The sequence below is a fragment of the Xiphias gladius genome, chromosome 14 (assembly GCF_016859285.1).
Source record: "Xiphias gladius isolate SHS-SW01 ecotype Sanya breed wild chromosome 14, ASM1685928v1, whole genome shotgun sequence".
NCBI classification, from domain to species: Eukaryota; Metazoa; Chordata; class Actinopteri; order Istiophoriformes; family Xiphiidae; genus Xiphias; species Xiphias gladius.
Genome location: NC_053413.1, coordinates 20,405,950 through 20,423,764, shown reverse-complemented (window position 1 = coordinate 20,423,764; position 17,815 = coordinate 20,405,950). Strand labels below are relative to the sequence as shown.

At 39.7% G+C, this 17,815-nt stretch overlaps 1 protein-coding gene across 3 annotated transcripts; it reads left to right on the top strand.

Annotated features, from left to right (window-relative positions):
- The first annotated feature begins 3,339 nt into the window (after window positions 1–3,339).
- On the top strand, window positions 3,340–15,677 carry ap1m1 (adaptor related protein complex 1 subunit mu 1). Of its 3 annotated transcripts, none has more exons than XM_040144490.1 (12): window positions 3,340–3,557; window positions 4,509–4,665; window positions 4,796–4,863; window positions 4,994–5,124; window positions 5,886–6,033; window positions 6,227–6,353; window positions 6,641–6,783; window positions 8,510–8,581; window positions 8,872–9,030; window positions 9,287–9,412; window positions 14,341–14,416; window positions 14,831–15,677. In XM_040144490.1, the coding sequence occupies exons 1-12, from the start codon at window positions 3,516–3,518 to the stop codon at window positions 14,851–14,853; spliced, it is 1,272 nt and encodes a 423-aa protein (XP_040000424.1). In that variant the 5' UTR covers window positions 3,340–3,515; the 3' UTR covers window positions 14,854–15,677. The 3 variants fall into 3 exon arrangements, with proteins under 3 accessions (XP_040000424.1, XP_040000423.1, XP_040000425.1); XM_040144489.1 differs by lacking the exon at window positions 3,340–3,557 and adding an exon at window positions 3,781–3,888; XM_040144491.1 differs by lacking the exons at window positions 3,340–3,557; window positions 4,509–4,665 and having other exon boundaries at window positions 4,796–4,865; window positions 4,995–5,124.
- Window positions 15,678–17,815: the final 2,138 nt, after the last annotated feature.

The following is a 17,815-nucleotide window of genomic DNA, read 5'->3' as shown; positions in this document are numbered from 1 at the left end:
CTGACTCATTTTTTATTCATGGGCATGGACCGAAATGTAAATATTGTCATCTCCTGAATAACAGTTTTCAGCTTGGTGCTTAGGCTTTTCAGAGGTTAGATCCCCTCAAGGACATCTGACAAATTAAACGTCAACAGAAAAATAGAACCACGAACCTTTATTCTACTCTTTGACGGTGAAAGTAACCAACAATACTTGTAGCTGTCTGTAAGTAGTCTCTTCAAAAAGAGATTGAGACGGGAGCCTTTTTTGTTTAAAAGTGCTGGCAGTTTATTTCCTTTAAAATCCTAGGGTTAACGCAAGTTTACATCATGACTTGCCATGATAACAGCAGCGACTGCGTGCCTTATTTGGTCTGTCGGGATGCTGGCTGCACATATTGTTATTGCATAGATACAATTCTGATAATTTAGTGTGACAAATATTGATTTTGGAAGCCTCTTATAAAATTGTTCAGGTTGTATAGTGAGCAGAGCGGAGGTTTGGAGCAGAGCCAGGAGAGAAGAACAGAGATAAAAGGGGAGAGGAGGTAAGGGAGAGAGAAATAGAGACAGAGTGAACTGAGAGAAATCAGAACCCTCCCACAGGAAACCCAGCTAAACTCTTCTTCTCCTTGTATGGTAAAAACTCCCCCAAAAGCCACAGGATCGCCTTGGGAGTAGAGTCGGAGTCCTGCTAAGTATAAATCACAAAGCCATGGGAATGGTTGGGCAGATTAGAGTGTATATGAAAGGCTACCATGGCGAATACAAACTAGGATACTTTTAGTAGTCTTAAGTGCTTGATGTCATGCAAGATATATGTGGACACTGATAGTATGGTTGGATCTTAAATGTTGACACTGGATGATTAGGCTGTAAGCATCAATTTTACACACAGAAAATGTTTTATTTAGTGCAGTAATCAGTCTAAGGAGACAATAATGAACGTCTAATATTCCAAAAGTTTACTATTGCAACACCTGCCCATCTGACTAATCGAGTAGGTAACACCTGTGTGATCCAGTGAATCATAGTGTACTGAGACAAGCCCATTTGTCAACCAAAGTAAACACGTCAGCCCTGTTCAGCTCTGAGACTTCTGCAGAAACACGTCCCTTAACGACACAATCCGCAACCACAGTCTCGAACACAAATGCGGTGTATAGTGTGTGGAAGTGGCTGAGGGAAATGGCAACCTGTTATATTTGGCTCTGTAACTCAGTCCAGTTGTATCTATGACTTCTGACGATGTCTAGACTCCCATCTTACCAGCCAAGGGATCAGAGATCTGTCACTTCGATGAGGCACAGTTGTCTCACACAAGCTCAGTGCTGAAAGGCTCTTCACACCAAAAGGAGGTAGTGTTCTTTGAGAAAAAGACTTGGACGTGTCTGTCTTCACTCATAAAGCACATTTTTAGAGCCCCTGCTTCTTTTACCTCTATACTTAATTTGATCAAATATCAATGCAGATTTATCATACAATGTTTCTCCCAAAACTACCCAGCCATTCTCTTGTACTTTTTTGCTATCCGTCATCACCTCACATTCCTATCGCTTTGTCACAATATGCAGAGATGAAAAGTACCAGCTGCTTTTAGACCTCAGTTATTTTAATGCTAAGCCTACTCAATAATTACTGCAGTAGCTTTGTGTATTACAATACTCTAACAAGTTAATAAGTGGTATATTTTTAGATATATGGAGCAGCATTACTTCTACTTATGTTTCACGAGTCTTTTTACCTCCGATGAAGTTAGTATTTTGTTGCTCAGCTGCCATTTACGTTTTGCACATCAGCAGTTATAGTCAGTGGGATGATCAGCTGCATTAGGTTTAAGTATAGAGTGACTGCATTTAGGGCCACATCAGCATTTACAAAAGTGAAATTTCAACTCAGTTGAAGGAAAGTCTGAGTAAAAGTTCAGCAAAGATTGCCAAACAAATTTCCACTGTTGAACAATACAGAACACAACAGAAATTGATAATGAGTGGCTATAGGCAGATAAGTGAGGATGTGAAAGTCTGTTATTAGCTACACCACATGGCAAAAGAATGCTGACACCACATCCACATACTTTTTGGCACATTGTTTGTGCCCTTCTGGTCTATGGGGCTAGTTTTCATGGTTTGAATCAGGCCCCTTAGCTCCAGTTAAGGGACATTTTAAGGCTACAGAATACCATTATATTTTAGAGGGCATTTTATACAGTTTGGTAAAAGGCTCATTCATTTTTCATTTTTCGTTTCAATGTGATAATGCACCTCTGCACAAAGCCAGGTCCATAAAGAAAGTGGTCTTCCCGAGTTTGGTATGAAAGAATTTGACTGGCCTAAACAGAGGCCTGAGTTCAACCCCATCAAACAGCGCAGGAGATACTAAAACAGTTGTAAATGGTGCTATCTTGTGGTGATCATCTTGTGGCAAGCGCAGTTTTATCTAAAAAATAAAACTTGTCTAATGCAGATGCACCCACACCTCCAGTAGAGGAAGCTACAGGACAAAAAGAAAGTTGGTGACAGTAAGAAGCAGATTATCACAACTCAGAAACCACGAGAACATTTTAAGATTGTTTGAAATTGTTGGAGGAATGCAAAGGTTTGTAGTTCCATGGGTCTATTTGTATCTCATTATCCACACTTCCAAAAACATTATATCAGAAAATTTTACAACACAAGCTTTATTACAAATGCTTCATTGAGGAAAAATTAAAGGACAAATTACTTGAAAATGTTACTATTTATTTCAGTAACAATATTATAAATGCGAAACTGAACATAAAAATTTAGATGAGTCTATAAAGATTCTCATTCCACGTCAGCAGGAGTGAGTTGAGACTTGAGACAACATGACAATGAGTAAGTAGTCTCCATCTGAGATAACTGCATGACGTAAATGACAGTAGGTCATATGCTGTGAGGCAGCACAGTGAACACACTTAACATCTGCTGCGATTTCATCTACCATCCAACTCCCTGACATCAATGTCATTCGTTATTTTTGGTCGGGAATGTTATTCAAAATTCCTCACTAAGTCTGTATAGTGCCCCGAGCACACAGAGGAGAATGATGTAAGGCACGGTCAAAGATGACACTCCAAAACACTTTATATTTCCATCTGATACTTTGCCTGAGCACGTCCAACAGATCTTTTTCATGCCTTGGTGGCGGTGGGCACAAAATCTCTCTTTTATTTGACAGTAAATTATTCAGAACACCCTGATATGGCTCAATTATTAATTAGTTTTGCTCCCAACAAATCTGTGATGCGGCTACTGTACCTTCTCTCAAGCTCCTCTCTTATCGACTTACCCCCCTGCAATGTGGAAAATATCAATCATTTAACTCCTGTTCCCTAGGGGGCGCTCGTCAGATGGCCCGTCGGTGTAACAAAAAGGGAAGGGTCGCTTTCCTCTTTCCAGTATTATGAATGAAAGTCTGTTCTTTTAATTCATCTTAGAAGTACTTAATATCAAACATTATCAAGAAGGTGTCGAAAACGAGCTGGACTAAGCTCGTTTAAATTAGTTCAAGATGTCTGCGAGTGCGGTGTATGTCTTGGATTTAAAGGGAAAGGTAAGATAACGGGATAGGCTGCTACGTTGCTAAGCTAACGTTAGCCTAGCGAACACATTCTTCATTGACAGATTATGGTGTGGTTTAATCCGCAGCAGGGCAGCTAATGTATCGGCATGGGTTGATGTGCCTTGTTAAGATTTTGGCTTGCGATTTAGGACAGTAAATTGCACCTAAACGATGAGGTCTGTTTCATATGATGGGTTAAACTGGAGAAAAAAAAAAAAAAAAAAACATCAGGCCGCTGAGAAACAGACAGGTGATGCCAGCTGTTAGCAGCAGAGAATGTGCAGAGGTTGCCAAAACCGCCTTCGAAATTCTTCAGTTCGAAGTATTCTTGCCTATATACAATACTTTACTTACACTGTATTATATACCTAAAACCTATTTTTAATTCTTAGCGTCTTCTGGTATATTCGGCTGAAAAGTTTTTCATCGAGATGCATTAATTTAAGGAAGCATCCAGTTTACCGTTTGTTCGTAGATACACATCCTTTTTAGTGGAGACTTTGAAAGTGTGTTTTGGTACAAGGTGCATCATAGAAGCTCCTCGATAAATGCTGAACAAAACAGTGGACTCCTAATTATTATTTATTAAACCTTTCAAGTTGATGTTGTGAATTAACAACATTAACTTGGAACGTATTCAGGGCTGGATTTAAATGTCGGATTTTTCGTTTAACGTTTTCACTTTCGTTTGTACACAAAATACATCAGGGTAAAACTTATCTCATGATGTATGGTTAAAGATTAAAGAAAAGAAGTATAAATGAACACATATATGAAATTACAATTTATTTTGGTTACATGGGTTAATTTACTCACTATGGTTAAATCAGCTAACCTTTTTTTAACTATTTCATCATGTGACATCCATGATAGTACTCAGGGTTTCAGCCCTGCCAGCGCACTGATATTGCATGCTGCACCAATGCTATTTGTTCCTCTCAGGTCCTGGTGTGCCGAAATTATCGGGGAGATGTGGACATGTCAGAGATTGAGCACTTCATGACCCTTCTGATGGACAAAGAGGAGGAAGGGACACTGTCTCCAATCCTGGCCCACGGGGGAGTCCGATTCATGTGGATCAAACACAATAACCTCTACTGTATCCTTTTTGTTAACTGCATGGTATCTGTACCCAAGTAACATCTCAACACCTGGTATTATTTTTTTTTTTGTGCTTTGTTTGGACTTTGAACTCTTGTAGCTCAGATTCTTAACACAGATCACATCAGTGGTTGCAACATCCAAGAAAAATGCTAGCGTTTCGCTGGTCTTCTCCTTCTTGTACAAAATTGTTCAGGTAGGATTAAATTCTTTGCCTGCTTTGGTCCATAGCAGTCTTAGTTGATAAAAAACACTAACAAAGCCATGTATTGTATATTGACAGGAATGGACAAACAGGTTTTTAAAACAACATTTTGGTTCTTCAGGTTTTTTCAGAGTATTTCAAAGAATTGGAGGAAGAGAGCATTAGAGATAACTTTGTCATCATTTATGAGCTGATGGATGAGCTGATGGACTTTGGCTATCCTCAGACCACTGACAGCAAGATTCTGCAAGAGTGAGTATCCTCTTACCCATAGTCTAACTGCAATTAACTAAAATGACATTCATTAAGGATGCAAACAAGGGATACTGCCATTATTGATTAACCTTTTGATTATATTTTGATTCTTCTTTATTCTATAAAATGCCCAAAAAACATGAATAATGCTCATCAGACTTTGCCAGAGTCCAAACTGATGTCTGACAAGCAATCAAAAAAACCCAAATTTATTTTGTTAATAATTATAAGAAACAGAACAAAGCTGCAAATTGCAACAGTTGAGAAGCTTCAATTAACAAGTCTGGTCTTTTTACCTAATAATAAAAATAATACATGATCAGAATTGTCCTTGTTAATAACTTGTTAAGCACCAATATTCATGGTGACATTTCCTCATGTTTTTACCAACCAGTGTAGCCTACTGCATCAGTATAGCTTTTTGACAAGTGTAAAGTTTTTATACCTTCATTGTTGTGTAGCAGTTAAACTGGTTTTACAGACTGCTTTGGGGTATTGCCTTGTCATTTGTATGTATCTACAAGTCAAAAGGAGCTTATTGTCCTCACCAAAATGAACTGTAAACGACCATTTAAACTGTGGTTGATACAACCAGCAAACTCTGGATTTCCCCCAGCGTTGTCTGACTACAGTAATAAGTCAGACAATCCTCCCATGACAGTCTCTGTTCTTTGATGCTTTCTGGGAACTCACCACCGCAGAAAGTTAATTTCCTCTTTTCTCAGTTTTGCCTCAGTGTTTATGTTTTTGTCTCTCAGATACATAACCCAGGAAGGGCACAAGCTAGACACTGGCGCCCCGCGACCCCCCGCCACAGTAACCAACGCTGTCTCCTGGAGGTCAGAGGGGATCAAGTACAGGAAGAATGAGGTCTTCCTGGACGTCATTGAATCAGTCAACCTCCTGGTAGGAACTCCTTGTTTTAGAACCACTGTGTTGCTTAAGGAATGCCAGTCACAGTGTTTGTAAACTTCCTCCCTGTGTGTCACAACATACTCAGTGTCAAACTAACTGATCTTGTTGTGTCTTCTGTGCTGTAATTTCTTTAAGTGGATAAAACTTTTCTGACACTGACACTTTTAATTCCTCTATTTTTCAGGTTAGTGCCAATGGCAATGTTCTACGTAGTGAGATTGTTGGCTCCATTAAGATGCGTGTGTTCCTGTCTGGAATGCCTGAGTTGCGACTGGGCCTTAACGACAAGGTTCTGTTTGAAAACACTGGACGTGAGTTCCCTCTCTTACCAGACTTTGGTCCAGTTGTGCTCACAGATGATTTGAGCCCTGTGAGGAGCTGCATGATGGAATAAATTGTGATGATAACAGATTACCCTTTCAAAGTATGCAAGAGTGATAATCAGAAGTTTCTTCCTGTTACTTATGGTATTGTCCTGTGTCATACACCACATCCATCTGTTGACCGAGGCCTGATTTATATCAGTTCATGTGATGCAAGTACCTTCCTCTTGTACTTTTCTCCTCTTAAAAATGATCTCTCTCGTTTTTTCATGTAGGAGGGAAGAGTAAATCAGTAGAGCTGGAAGATGTAAAGTTTCACCAGTGTGTCCGTCTGTCTCGCTTTGAGAACGACCGCACCATCTCCTTCATTCCTCCCGACGGAGAGTTTGAGCTCATGTCCTACCGCCTCAACACTCATGTGAGTACTGTGGGTTAAAACCAGCTCTCTCTCCTCTAGACTGCAGCAAAATAAGTGGTCTGGCAGTTAAAGAGACTGACCCCAAACCAGCGGAAGGGTCAGAAATACCTGCTCAGCACTAAGTTTTTAAAGTTTTTTTTGACTTTGCTTGTTCTCAGACATTGTTCAGACAGGCCACTGTAACAGCCAAAGAATCTGGTGTATTCTAAGGAAATACAGACAGTTAATTTAGATGGAATGAAAACTGGTTACAAAGTACATTTCCCCAGTCAAGCTTGGAAAATGGGAACCCTGTTCGTTACTTGTGACTGAGGTTGTGCCTAGAATTCACCACAAAAGACTGCACTTCAATCGGAACTGATTCCCACAGCCCCTTGTGACAATGCTATAATCCAGTACCTCTCACATAGAAATCGTAAAGACCAAATATTGTTGCAACATTTAGGAAAATAGAAAAGTAGATAAAAGATATTGAAAAATACTGTCAGTTGTTGCCAAAACTACTCTTCTGAACATACTGTTCATCGGCTAGGAGCCGTAACCACTACACCATTAATTCAACAGTGTTTTAAATAACTGTGGTAAAAGCAGGTGAATGGTTGCCATACACTACAGTACATGATCTGTGATCATGACTCATGGCCATGTGATATTATATGTTTTTTTTAAAGCGGCCCGCCAGATAACAAACTCATGGTACTGCTAACAGCCAGACTCCCTCTGGTTTCTGGCTGATATTTATGAAACTGTAAATCCTAGAGATATCTCTTTTTTGATACAACAAAGATCTTTACGACAACTTTTTTTGAAAGGCACAGTCAGTACACAAGTAAATGTTTATGCACAAATCTCTTAGCCAGGAAAAAAATGAAATAGATTGGATCTTGGCCAAACCAGACCCTGCTTCCTCATCAACCAGACCACAAGCATTTGAAATACCAAAAGCATGAAATACCAAATGAAAAATCATATATAACGAGAAATGCAATACGCTATAGGCAAGCACTTTCGGCAAAGAACGTTTAAACATGGCTCAAATTCTCAATGCATGTTTCACAATAGGGCTTGCCAGTAAGCCTCTGGGAAGGGAAGTAGTACAGTGGACTAGATGTCTTTCCACTTGCAGCTACTAGCAACTGCCACAAAATAAATGTGAAATTTGATACCCAAGAAACAGCTTCCTAAATGACCGACCACATTCAAACATGTAGGGCCTGGTTATATTCCAAGGATAAAATAGTTTTTTATCTTTTTATCTAAACATTTAGTGCTTAGTTAGCGGCTAAACTTGTTAAAATCATTGTCAGTATCAGTCTCAAAAATCTAGTATTGGTCAGCTTATATACTGTATCAATGATTTATGTGGATGCACTATGACACATGTTGCATATTTACCCAGTGTGTCAAATGGCCAAAGTTTGCCAAATGGTGCAACCCGTGCTTTTCCCTGGAATTGCTCTATGACATGGAGAGCACACTACACTGGTCACACACAATGCAAGCATGATTAAAGGACTATTTATTGTTTTTGTTGGTGGTAATGGAAACAGAGCCAACTTATGTCCCTTTATTCTACTTTTAATGTTGGCCCTTGTTGTAGTAATACCTGCTATCCATTAGGGGGTGACTGTGTCACATGCTATTTTTAATTGCCATTTTTGTTGTTGTGTTAGAGCCCGTTTGAAGTGAATTTTCAGGTAAAATATGCCTGTCGTTTATGTCTTAGGTGAAGCCCTTGATCTGGATTGAGTCTGTTATTGAGAAGCACTCCCACAGTCGGATCGAGTACATGATCAAGGTTGGTCACTTTTTCAACTAATACACTGGTTGCCATATAATTTGAAACAGCATTGTTGTTGTTGGGTCCTATAGTTACTGTAAAATTAAAAAAAAAAAAAAAAAGTATGCTCATAGTCAAAGCGATGTATTCTATAATGGTTTTCAGGAACAGTTATGTTGTGTATCTTGTTGTAACACACGACTAACCCTGATTATATAACTGATTTGAAACAATCGTTAAGTCCTAGTTTAATACCTTTCTCACGCAGGACAGGGTGTTAAACGTGATCTGCTTGTTTCTCATCTCAGGCGAAGAGTCAGTTTAAAAGACGTTCCACAGCCAACAATGTGGAGATCCACATTCCTGTGCCAACGGACGCTGACTCGCCCAAATTCAAGACCACAGTGGGTAGCGTGAAGTGGGTACCTGAGAACAGCGAGATCGTTTGGTCGATCAAGTCTTTCCCTGTGAGCAGAAAGCATGACTCATGAGTATCATACACAAGGTTACAAATGACTATGTAATCTCACATATGGTATCCGGGTTGCAGTTTGCTTATTTTCAGTCGTTGTTACTGTTCCTCTCTGAAACCACGTGAAGCTGCTGGGGACCCTCCAGTGATTCCTTATAATATCATGTTGTCCCTTTAAACATTAAAACGCAATAGGTTGTTCCCAAGTTTGGTTTTTTTTATTAAAGAGTTTGTGTTGTGACTTTTCACAGGGTGGAAAAGAGTATTTGATGCGAGCCCACTTTGGTCTGCCGAGTGTAGAAGCTGAAGACAAGGAAGGGAAGCCGCCGATCAGTGTCAAGTTTGAGATCCCGTACTTCACCACTTCAGGCATCCAGGTACATCCTGCACACATACACTCATGACCACTGTTAAAAGACTATTTGAAAAGTAATACCATGAGTAATTTGTTAAACCTACTTGTAGCAGCACATGGTTAGAGAGCTAAAATAAGCTGAAACTTATTTCCCATGGAGAGATGAGAGGAATTAGGACTGAGTTTTAATAAAAAAAAATGTTTTAAAAGGTGTTTATCGCTGGAGAATATACTGATTCTGTTTACAGTTGGTCAAACTGTTTATCATTCTTGTATGGTAATGGTTTCTTTGCACCTGCTGTTTGATTACCATCCAGTGCACATGCACGCATAGTCCAAATATCTTCTGGTTCTCGGTTGTTTCCTTGTCATCACAGAGTTAGAATTTATGGCACGTTGCAGGGTCCCTCATATGTCCTTTCTCTCCAGAAGAGGAATTCAAACAATTCATATTTGTCCCATTTGCTGGCCAGAGGGGGCAGTAAGGCAGCACTCTTACTCTGAGATTCAGTTTGCAGCGGAGAAAAACTTCTGCTGTTGAACAAACCAGAAAGCAACTGCTCAGCAGCTTGAATTTGGCCCTTTGCCTTAATGTTAATCACAGTGCTAGAAAATGTCATTCTTACTTACAGGTAAGTAGATTCAGTGGATTTTGATTGTGATTCCCATGAAGTTGAGAGAGAAGCTAATGTTTTTCCTTCATGTTTGAATGAAAACTCTTGCTGACCACAGACTTACACAGATGTGCAGGACATACTGTATAATCACAGTTGTCCTATGATTATATGTGTTGCACCACAGTAACACAAAATTAAGTTTTCCCATGTCTTGATGTGAGGAAACAATGGCAGCTTGACAAATTCCATTTGAAAATATCATACTATTGCCCTAAAGGAAGGAAGTGTTTTCCACAGGTACATTTACATAATTACAGTTTTACATTTATATAACGGTATAAGCGATCAAATTGTATATGAAATTCAAAACTTACTCTGTGATCAACTTACAGTTGATGGTTCGCAACTGACAGAGGCTTGAGTCTCTTGCTAACACACTCTTATTTACTTCTTAACTTTTAATACTGGTTTCTGTGTGACTCATTAAAAGAGCTAAGAGGTCATATTTTCCAGCTTCTCCACATTTCCTGTGATAGTCAATAAAACATTATTAAGTTGTATGGACATTATGCAGCCCACTCGGAAACAAAGCGCTCAAGCCCAATTTAATTGAAATATATGATACTTGTAATTAGGGTGGTTAGGGTGGCGAGGCAGTATAAGAATGCTTACCAATTTCCAAGGTAATTTGGCAGCTGAAAGAAATAATCTCATTTTTGTTCCTTCCTTTCAAATCTTTGCAAATGCATAAATGAACAGATGCTCAAATAAAAGCAAGTGCATTAAGTCATCGTGCAGCGACAAAGGCAGGTGCTGGGTCGCTTTTCATATCCATGGGATTTATTGTTGTCCTATGTTAAAACGTAACAACCTTTTATGAAAATTTGAATTTGAAAGAAATGGGTTTTGACCGCTGATGTTATGGCTAACAATGAGTGTCAGATGTATTTTTAATCCTTTAATATTGCATTATAAGCCACTATCAAACTGTTAAGATGTCCATTAATGATACAGAAAAAAAAGTACACTTTCAACCATGTTTAAAATTTTATACAACATTTGACACATTTACAGCATTTTAAGTCATATAATATCTAGTGGAATCTTTGTAGATCTAGAGCAGACTTGCACATCTGTGTTTTGGTGCAGGCTCCTCTTTTTGTTGTTTTCTACAAACCATTGCTGACTTCTATTCAAACACGAGGAAACTGATTATTTCCCCCTGTGGATTTTTTGGGCCTGACATACTTCAACTGAGCTCTACAGATGGCTCACTGAGGTTGAATTAGGTACAACGAATTTTTCAACAAGATATGACATCTCACAATGTGATCCAATCCTTTGGGAAGACCATTTGAGGGTTAAGCCCTAAATGCAATTTGTGGTTCTGATCCTTACTATTTAAAGGAAAATCAAGTTATAGCTTAGTTCGAGAAGTCAAGAGACATACTGTCTTGCAGTACACATGGAGGTTTTCAGCAGTTCATCAGCTTCTAATTTGTTGAAGGCCTTCACAGCACGACTCTCTGTCAAATAACAAAAAAAGTGTTTCTCTTCAGTGAGCAAAAGCTCAAACAAAAAACTTTTCTCAGGCATCAAACTGTGGCACACCCACCATCGCAAAGGCGACCTATTAAGAGCCATATTCCCATCGAAATCTTGTATCAAGCCCGTAACCTTCCTCTTATTACAGACTAACAGAAGGCCTGGTTTCAGACTCTAATGCAGCCAATAACACTACTTCTCTACGTGTGAGAAGACGCTGTGAAGTTTAATTAGATGCATGTAAATATCAAAGCATGAGAAAGTTCCTCTTAACTCTACCACTAAGTGTAGGCGAGCACACATGTGAAGTGTGTATGATGCACGTAACTGCACCTTATAAATTTAACTAGAAATGGAGTAACCCCACACTTTGGCCAAGTGGCAATAAGAGCAGAGCTGTAGTTACATTTTCAAATCTCCCTTCTTTAGGTGATGTCGAGAGAACCCAAACAAGTTGCCAGATGCTTTTTGGACCGTAGCTCCTACCAAAAGCCTGATAAATCCCGACCACACATGTAGTCTGTACTTACCAAACGAGATACAACAAACATCCTCCTTTCCCCTTCTCATCTTACAAGCCATAATGATATTTTGCAGAGGATGGCTTTTGATGCCATTTTGCTGACTATGTACCCACGGTCAGGCCGACTGCATGTTTGGCTCCTGGGTTCAGGGAGAAGTGCTGTGCCGGCAGACTCGGTGATCCCGCGTCTATGTGTTTGTCGTCATGTGTCTAGTGGACACGGCGCGCCTCTCTCTCTCTCTCTCTCTCTCTGACCTCACTGTGTAGTGGAAGGTAATAACAAGGCGGCCAGTACCGAGGCCTTACCAAAGGCCCGCGCCACTCGACCCACAAATTCCTGCCCTGTCTGTCCCGCTTTCAGCTGGGAACCAGCACGAAGGAGACATGGCACGGCGACATCTCCCAGAGAGGGGTAGTGTCAGCCTTAAAATGGCTGCTTTCTCATCGCTGCTTACAGTGAGAGCGAATCTTTTTTTTTTTTTTTTTTTTTAAACAGACGGGTTTGTGTGAAAGTCTTTACTGCTGAAGCATGAAAGATATATCTCTAATTATTTGTGACAGATGCTTATTGCTACCACACAATGAAACGACATACCACTGACAAGTAACAATTATTGTGGCTGAATTGTGATAGTCTAAATTATTATTCAATTAAATGAGGTAATATGTTGTCATTTATTAATGCTATAAATCTAATACCAGCATGGACACATTGTTACAGCAACAAGTGTCTTTAACAGTCTTTTGCCTACCTGACTAGGAAAAACTATGTGCAATCATGTTCAGTGATGGTCAGGATGGCAGGGTATTTTTAGAGACTCTTCTCGAAATTCAGCTCTGTGGTAACACAGGTCTGGTGAAATATCGGTTAATGGCTTGTGAAAGTTGTCTTGATTATGCTGATGTGCATTTTTTTTCTTCCCAGGCCTTGAAAAATACAGTTATGTAAATTAACTTTGTCCCTTGAAAGCTGTTCTATAGCTGCTTCCCTCTTCTAAGTGTGACTCATACTACTGCTTCCTCATCAACACTACTACTCTTACTAGAACTATCAGCTCGCCACAAGCTTAAAGGGAAAACTCTACTGAAAAGCAGTGTTTTGAGTATGCAATACTTGACACCTGTGGACTTGCAAGGTGGCTGTGAAAGGTTTGTAGCTTTCTCTGTTGCAGACAACAGCAACTAGAGTCGGCTTCGATTACAATGGATTCCAACCGCCACCCAGAGTCACAACAAAATAGCATATCAAAACATTCCTAGAAATTTTTTTCTAGTTCATAATGCACTCACTTTAACAATAAATCACTGAATAGGCTGCAGAGCTACAAAGCTATGAGTAGATTATTATGGACACAGAAGTAGTGCAGTTAGTGTGTACTTTTTTGTATATAGTGTAATTTCTTTTGCAGTTAGTATACAAGCAATCAACATACTTCACTGTTTCCTACTAGAAACGAAATGATGCAATACTTACACCATCGAGTGTAAATAAAAAAACTGGAGCTTCTCAATTCTACTGACAAACTTCACACAGAAAAGCAAAATATTCATTTTCAAAAATATTATGATTTTTTTTGTTTGCTGGAGTCTGTGTGGCGCTTTCTCAACACCATCTTCAGTTTATTTTTCTGCAACACTGAGTAACATCTGAATTTCCTTGTGCACTGCAAGTGTTTTGCAAGTGTTAAGTGTACATACTGATCATTTTCAGAATAGTTACTTTGTGACTTTTCAAGTGTGAAGTCGCTCGATATCAAAACCCTGCTAAGGAATAGTATGTAGTATGAAATGTGGACACAGCTGGCTGGTGTGTGGAGTTTGCATGGTCTCCACTGTTGGGGTCTCCATAGGCGAAAGAAAATTTGGAGCCCTAACCTGCATGAGGTTGGGTGAATTGTGAGCTGTATATTTCCCATAGGTAAGAAGATGCCTGTGTTTTTTTGTTTTGTATGTGTTAAGCCCCCTGAAACCCTGCACAGGATAAGCCGTTTAAAACCATTGATGAAAAGTGTTTAGGATTAGGTAGTTTTACCATCTAAAAAGGTAGTTTAATTTCAACCAATGACCTATGGCGTGTTGTGTTTTTTGCATTGGAAACCAGCAACTTACATCATTGTCTGCCTTAGTGCAAACCTGAAAAATGTGTTCATATTGACGAATCCAGTGCTGGATATGATTGTTTATTCATTTCAAGCAAAATACACTTGTTTCTACACTATCAGTCATGTTCACATCAGTTTTTTTGGCTTTGTTTGCTCTTGACAGGTGCGTTACCTGAAGATCATTGAGAAGAGTGGCTATCAGGCCTTGCCCTGGGTGCGCTACATCACCCAAAATGGAGGTAGGTTAAGAGTTCAGGGAAACTATGTTGCAGAGCCCAAATGTGCAGGTATTAGGCAACAGTTGGGCAATGCAGTGCAATGTGGTGGGAACCAACCTTGTACTGATGCAGTTTTATTTTAAAAAAAGGGGATACACTGTAGAACATGAGGCAATGTGGCAACGTCCTGCGAAATGTGAGAAAGTGAACTTTTGTTTTTTTGGTCGAGCTTCCCTGATCTTCATACTGAGATTACCAAGGTTGCACATGTTGGTCTTTTTGCTAATGTTGCCACTAATTGCCAAACATCCTCATCTCATTTCCTTTGTATTCCATTCATTCTGGGTGGAAAGCATCAGCTGCCTCCACTCAATTTCTCTCTGATTCCCTCTTTTCTTTGTCCATTTGATTAAGTCTTGTCCATTTCCTCCTCAGATTACCAGCTCCGGACCCAGTAGGCAGCACTTCAGCCGGCAGTAGGCAGGTGGAAATCAGAGGGGGCGGAGTCGATCCACTAATGTGCTATCAATGGCAGGTGTCAGTCATGAGACCAGAGGACTGTCAGTATCTACTTTTGTTTTTTTATTTGTTGAAGTTATATTCATTTCTGATCAATGCAAATATTAGATGGGGCCTTTGGTTAGGCAAGAGTAAAAAGTAAAAGTGATTAGGTAATTATGTTTTACTACTGTGTGGCTCCTAATGCGAGCAAGGCCAAGGAAAGCAGGAGTAATGTTTACATCCAACCGATACGGTGCAGAGTTGTACACAATCTATCACAGTGGGTCAAATGGCTTGAGAGCAGATGTTACAATTCTCATTTAAAGTTACTGTAATCATCTCCACACAGGTCAATAACGAACTCACCAGTCAGTCGAAATATGATATTTTTTATATGAAGCTGCTCTGTTCTGCCACAATTCCTTTTTGTTGATTATCTGTATATATTTGTTACATGTTAATGAACTTCAATTCAGTGTTATTAGTTTGATAGCTCTAAATTAAAAAGTTCCTTCATTTTATATTATCAACTTCATGTGATGCCATTGAAACATGTCAGAGCATTGCCCTCCTGCTTGGCTGTTGTGCTCTTTATTTATCAGTCTGGCTCCCTTGACATTCAGCTTTGCAAAAAACATTAAATGCGGTGAGTTTAGGTTTCACGGTAAACAGAGTACCAGTTGAAAAGGCCTCTTTTCCAGCCCCCTACACCTGTTTCCCTTTTCCCTGGCTGTAATCATACTATTTTAAACCATTAAATGTCTATTTAGAGAAAACTGTTCCACGGTCTGCTTGCGTCATTTCTAATGTGATGTCACGGCAGTCATCAAGGTGAGCTGTCATAGTGTCACCCGCAGGCACCTGTCCAACAGACCAGTGAGGAATGCTGAATGGAGCGGAAAGCTCTGCAGAGACACAGAAGAGGGGGGGGGGGTTTCCTGTATCAGGCTTGTGGGTGTAGCTAACCTTGGACGGTTCTTTCCATCCCGTTCTGGAGGCATTTTCAAACAGTACGACTCTTAATACCCAGGGCCCGTGATATCATAGGCAAACGAAAGCCAGCACTCCGTAAACATGCAGGAGAGCTGGGAAGGATGTGACTCAAGCTGTGGTCAGCGGTCACAGGCATGCTAGAGAGAAACGTAGGATGGACTAACACAGACTAGCTATTGTTCATTCCGAGCCAGGCTGCAGTGGTCCTGCATGAGGTCATTCCTCAAGTTTCTCTTTTAAGGGGACTGTGATACTCTTTAATTCATGTGAGTCAGTCCGGGCAGGTGCTGAAGGTTGTGACTCCCAAGACACTGCGACCTGCAGTGCCAGTTTTGTACTTATTACTTGTCACGTGTTGGACTGGATTAAGTCGTATTCTTCCTGAACGCGCCTGCTTTTGTTCTAACACTGACCCAGCAGGTTTGCGTCGTCTGGGAAAATATGAATAATTTTCTAAAAAAGAGGATGCCATGCCATGTTCTTCAGCTTTCACTGTTCGAGATCGTCATCAAGATCAAGTGTAGGGTTAACCAGCCTGAATCCAAAACCTGCAATATGCAAAATGTCATACTTGACAAATTATTTTCTGTTTTAGGACATCATTGAGGTTTCACAACTTTATCTCTGGCACCCTTATTAAGCGTGCGGTTTTGCATGTGAATACGTGTCTCATTCAGCACTGATCAGAGTGACAGGTATGAGACTACTCAGACCAGATTATTTTTATCTCATCGACCTCTTTAACTCTCTGGGGTTACTAAGGCTCTGTTTCTCGTTCAGGTGCTACATGACAGACATTTTTACAGGCTTTTCTATTCATACCTACTACAACTGTTCCCAACATGATAATATAAGCATCTCTAACTTTAAATCGTAAAGTTCCCACAGCACAGCCGCTGGTAGAACACGCTTACTGGCCAACGTGCTCTCCCTCACTGGGGAACAGTCTCTGTGGTGCTTGGCAGACCATGTGAATATAGTATTTGGCACATGATGAGAAGGTTGCATTCATGAAGCAAATTCAACCTCTGAGGAGTCAGAAAGGAAGACCTGATATGCTGCTTGACTGCTCACAGAAAGTTTACATAACTTATGCTTCAAAACATGGGTATCCTCTCCTATGTTCACAAATATTTAACACAAACACATACTCTCTTATCTAGGATTAACCACAGGGTTACCCTAACATTTCTCAAATACAGCAGCTCCTCATTTTATGTTAAAAAAATGTATAGTTTAAAAAAATAAGTATCATTTAAAGCAGTAATAATAAGATCCTTTACTCAAGTAAAAGTAGCAATACACCCATTTACCGTAAATATACACAATTACAAGTTAAAGTCCTGCATTTAAAATGTCAGTAAAATAAAAGTACATAAGTTTGACAGGCAAAGTGTACCTTAAGTATTAAAAGCAAAAGCAGTTATTATGCAGCAGAATGGCACCCCTCAATGTTATATATCATTGAACTGTCATTACTGATGCCTTAATGTACAAGCAGTTGTTGACAGCTGTAGCTGGTTGAGGTGGAGCTAATTTTAATTACTTTAGGTAGAGCAGTTTATCCATAAACTATGTAGCAAAATGTATGTAATAAACATGGTTTGTATGTTCTTATTCAAAGTTTAAGTAACTTCAACTTTTACTCAAATACGTGTACATGTCATTATACCGGTTCTACCACTTGTGTATTTTAGCATTTAGCACTGTGGTAATAAACTAATTGAAAACACCTCAAAACTATAAAGGGAAATCATAAATGACAGAAAACCTGACAAGTACGTGACAATGTCTAAATTCATGAAGACCATCTCTTTAACCTGTTACCAGACCCCCATTTTTGTGCACAAGCATGAAAGTAATGTACCCAAAGCAGAAAGGTAACTGCTCTTTAACCCTGTTGATTACAGTCATAAACCTGGTGTC

What these genes read in the sequence shown, in the direction of transcription:
- ap1m1 (XM_040144489.1), top strand. Translation starts at nt 3,820, where the DNA reads ATGCCAGCTGTTAGCAGCAGAGAATGTGCAGAGGTTGCCAAAACCGCC. An exon ending in TCTGTTTGAAAACACTGGAC is followed by an intron (nt 6,354 to 6,640) that starts GTGAGTTCCCTC and finishes TTTTTCATGTAG; the next exon opens with GAGGGAAGAGTAAATCAGTA. An exon ending in GGTCGATCAAGTCTTTCCCT is followed by an intron (nt 9,031 to 9,286) that starts GTGAGCAGAAAG and finishes GACTTTTCACAG; the next exon opens with GGTGGAAAAGAGTATTTGAT.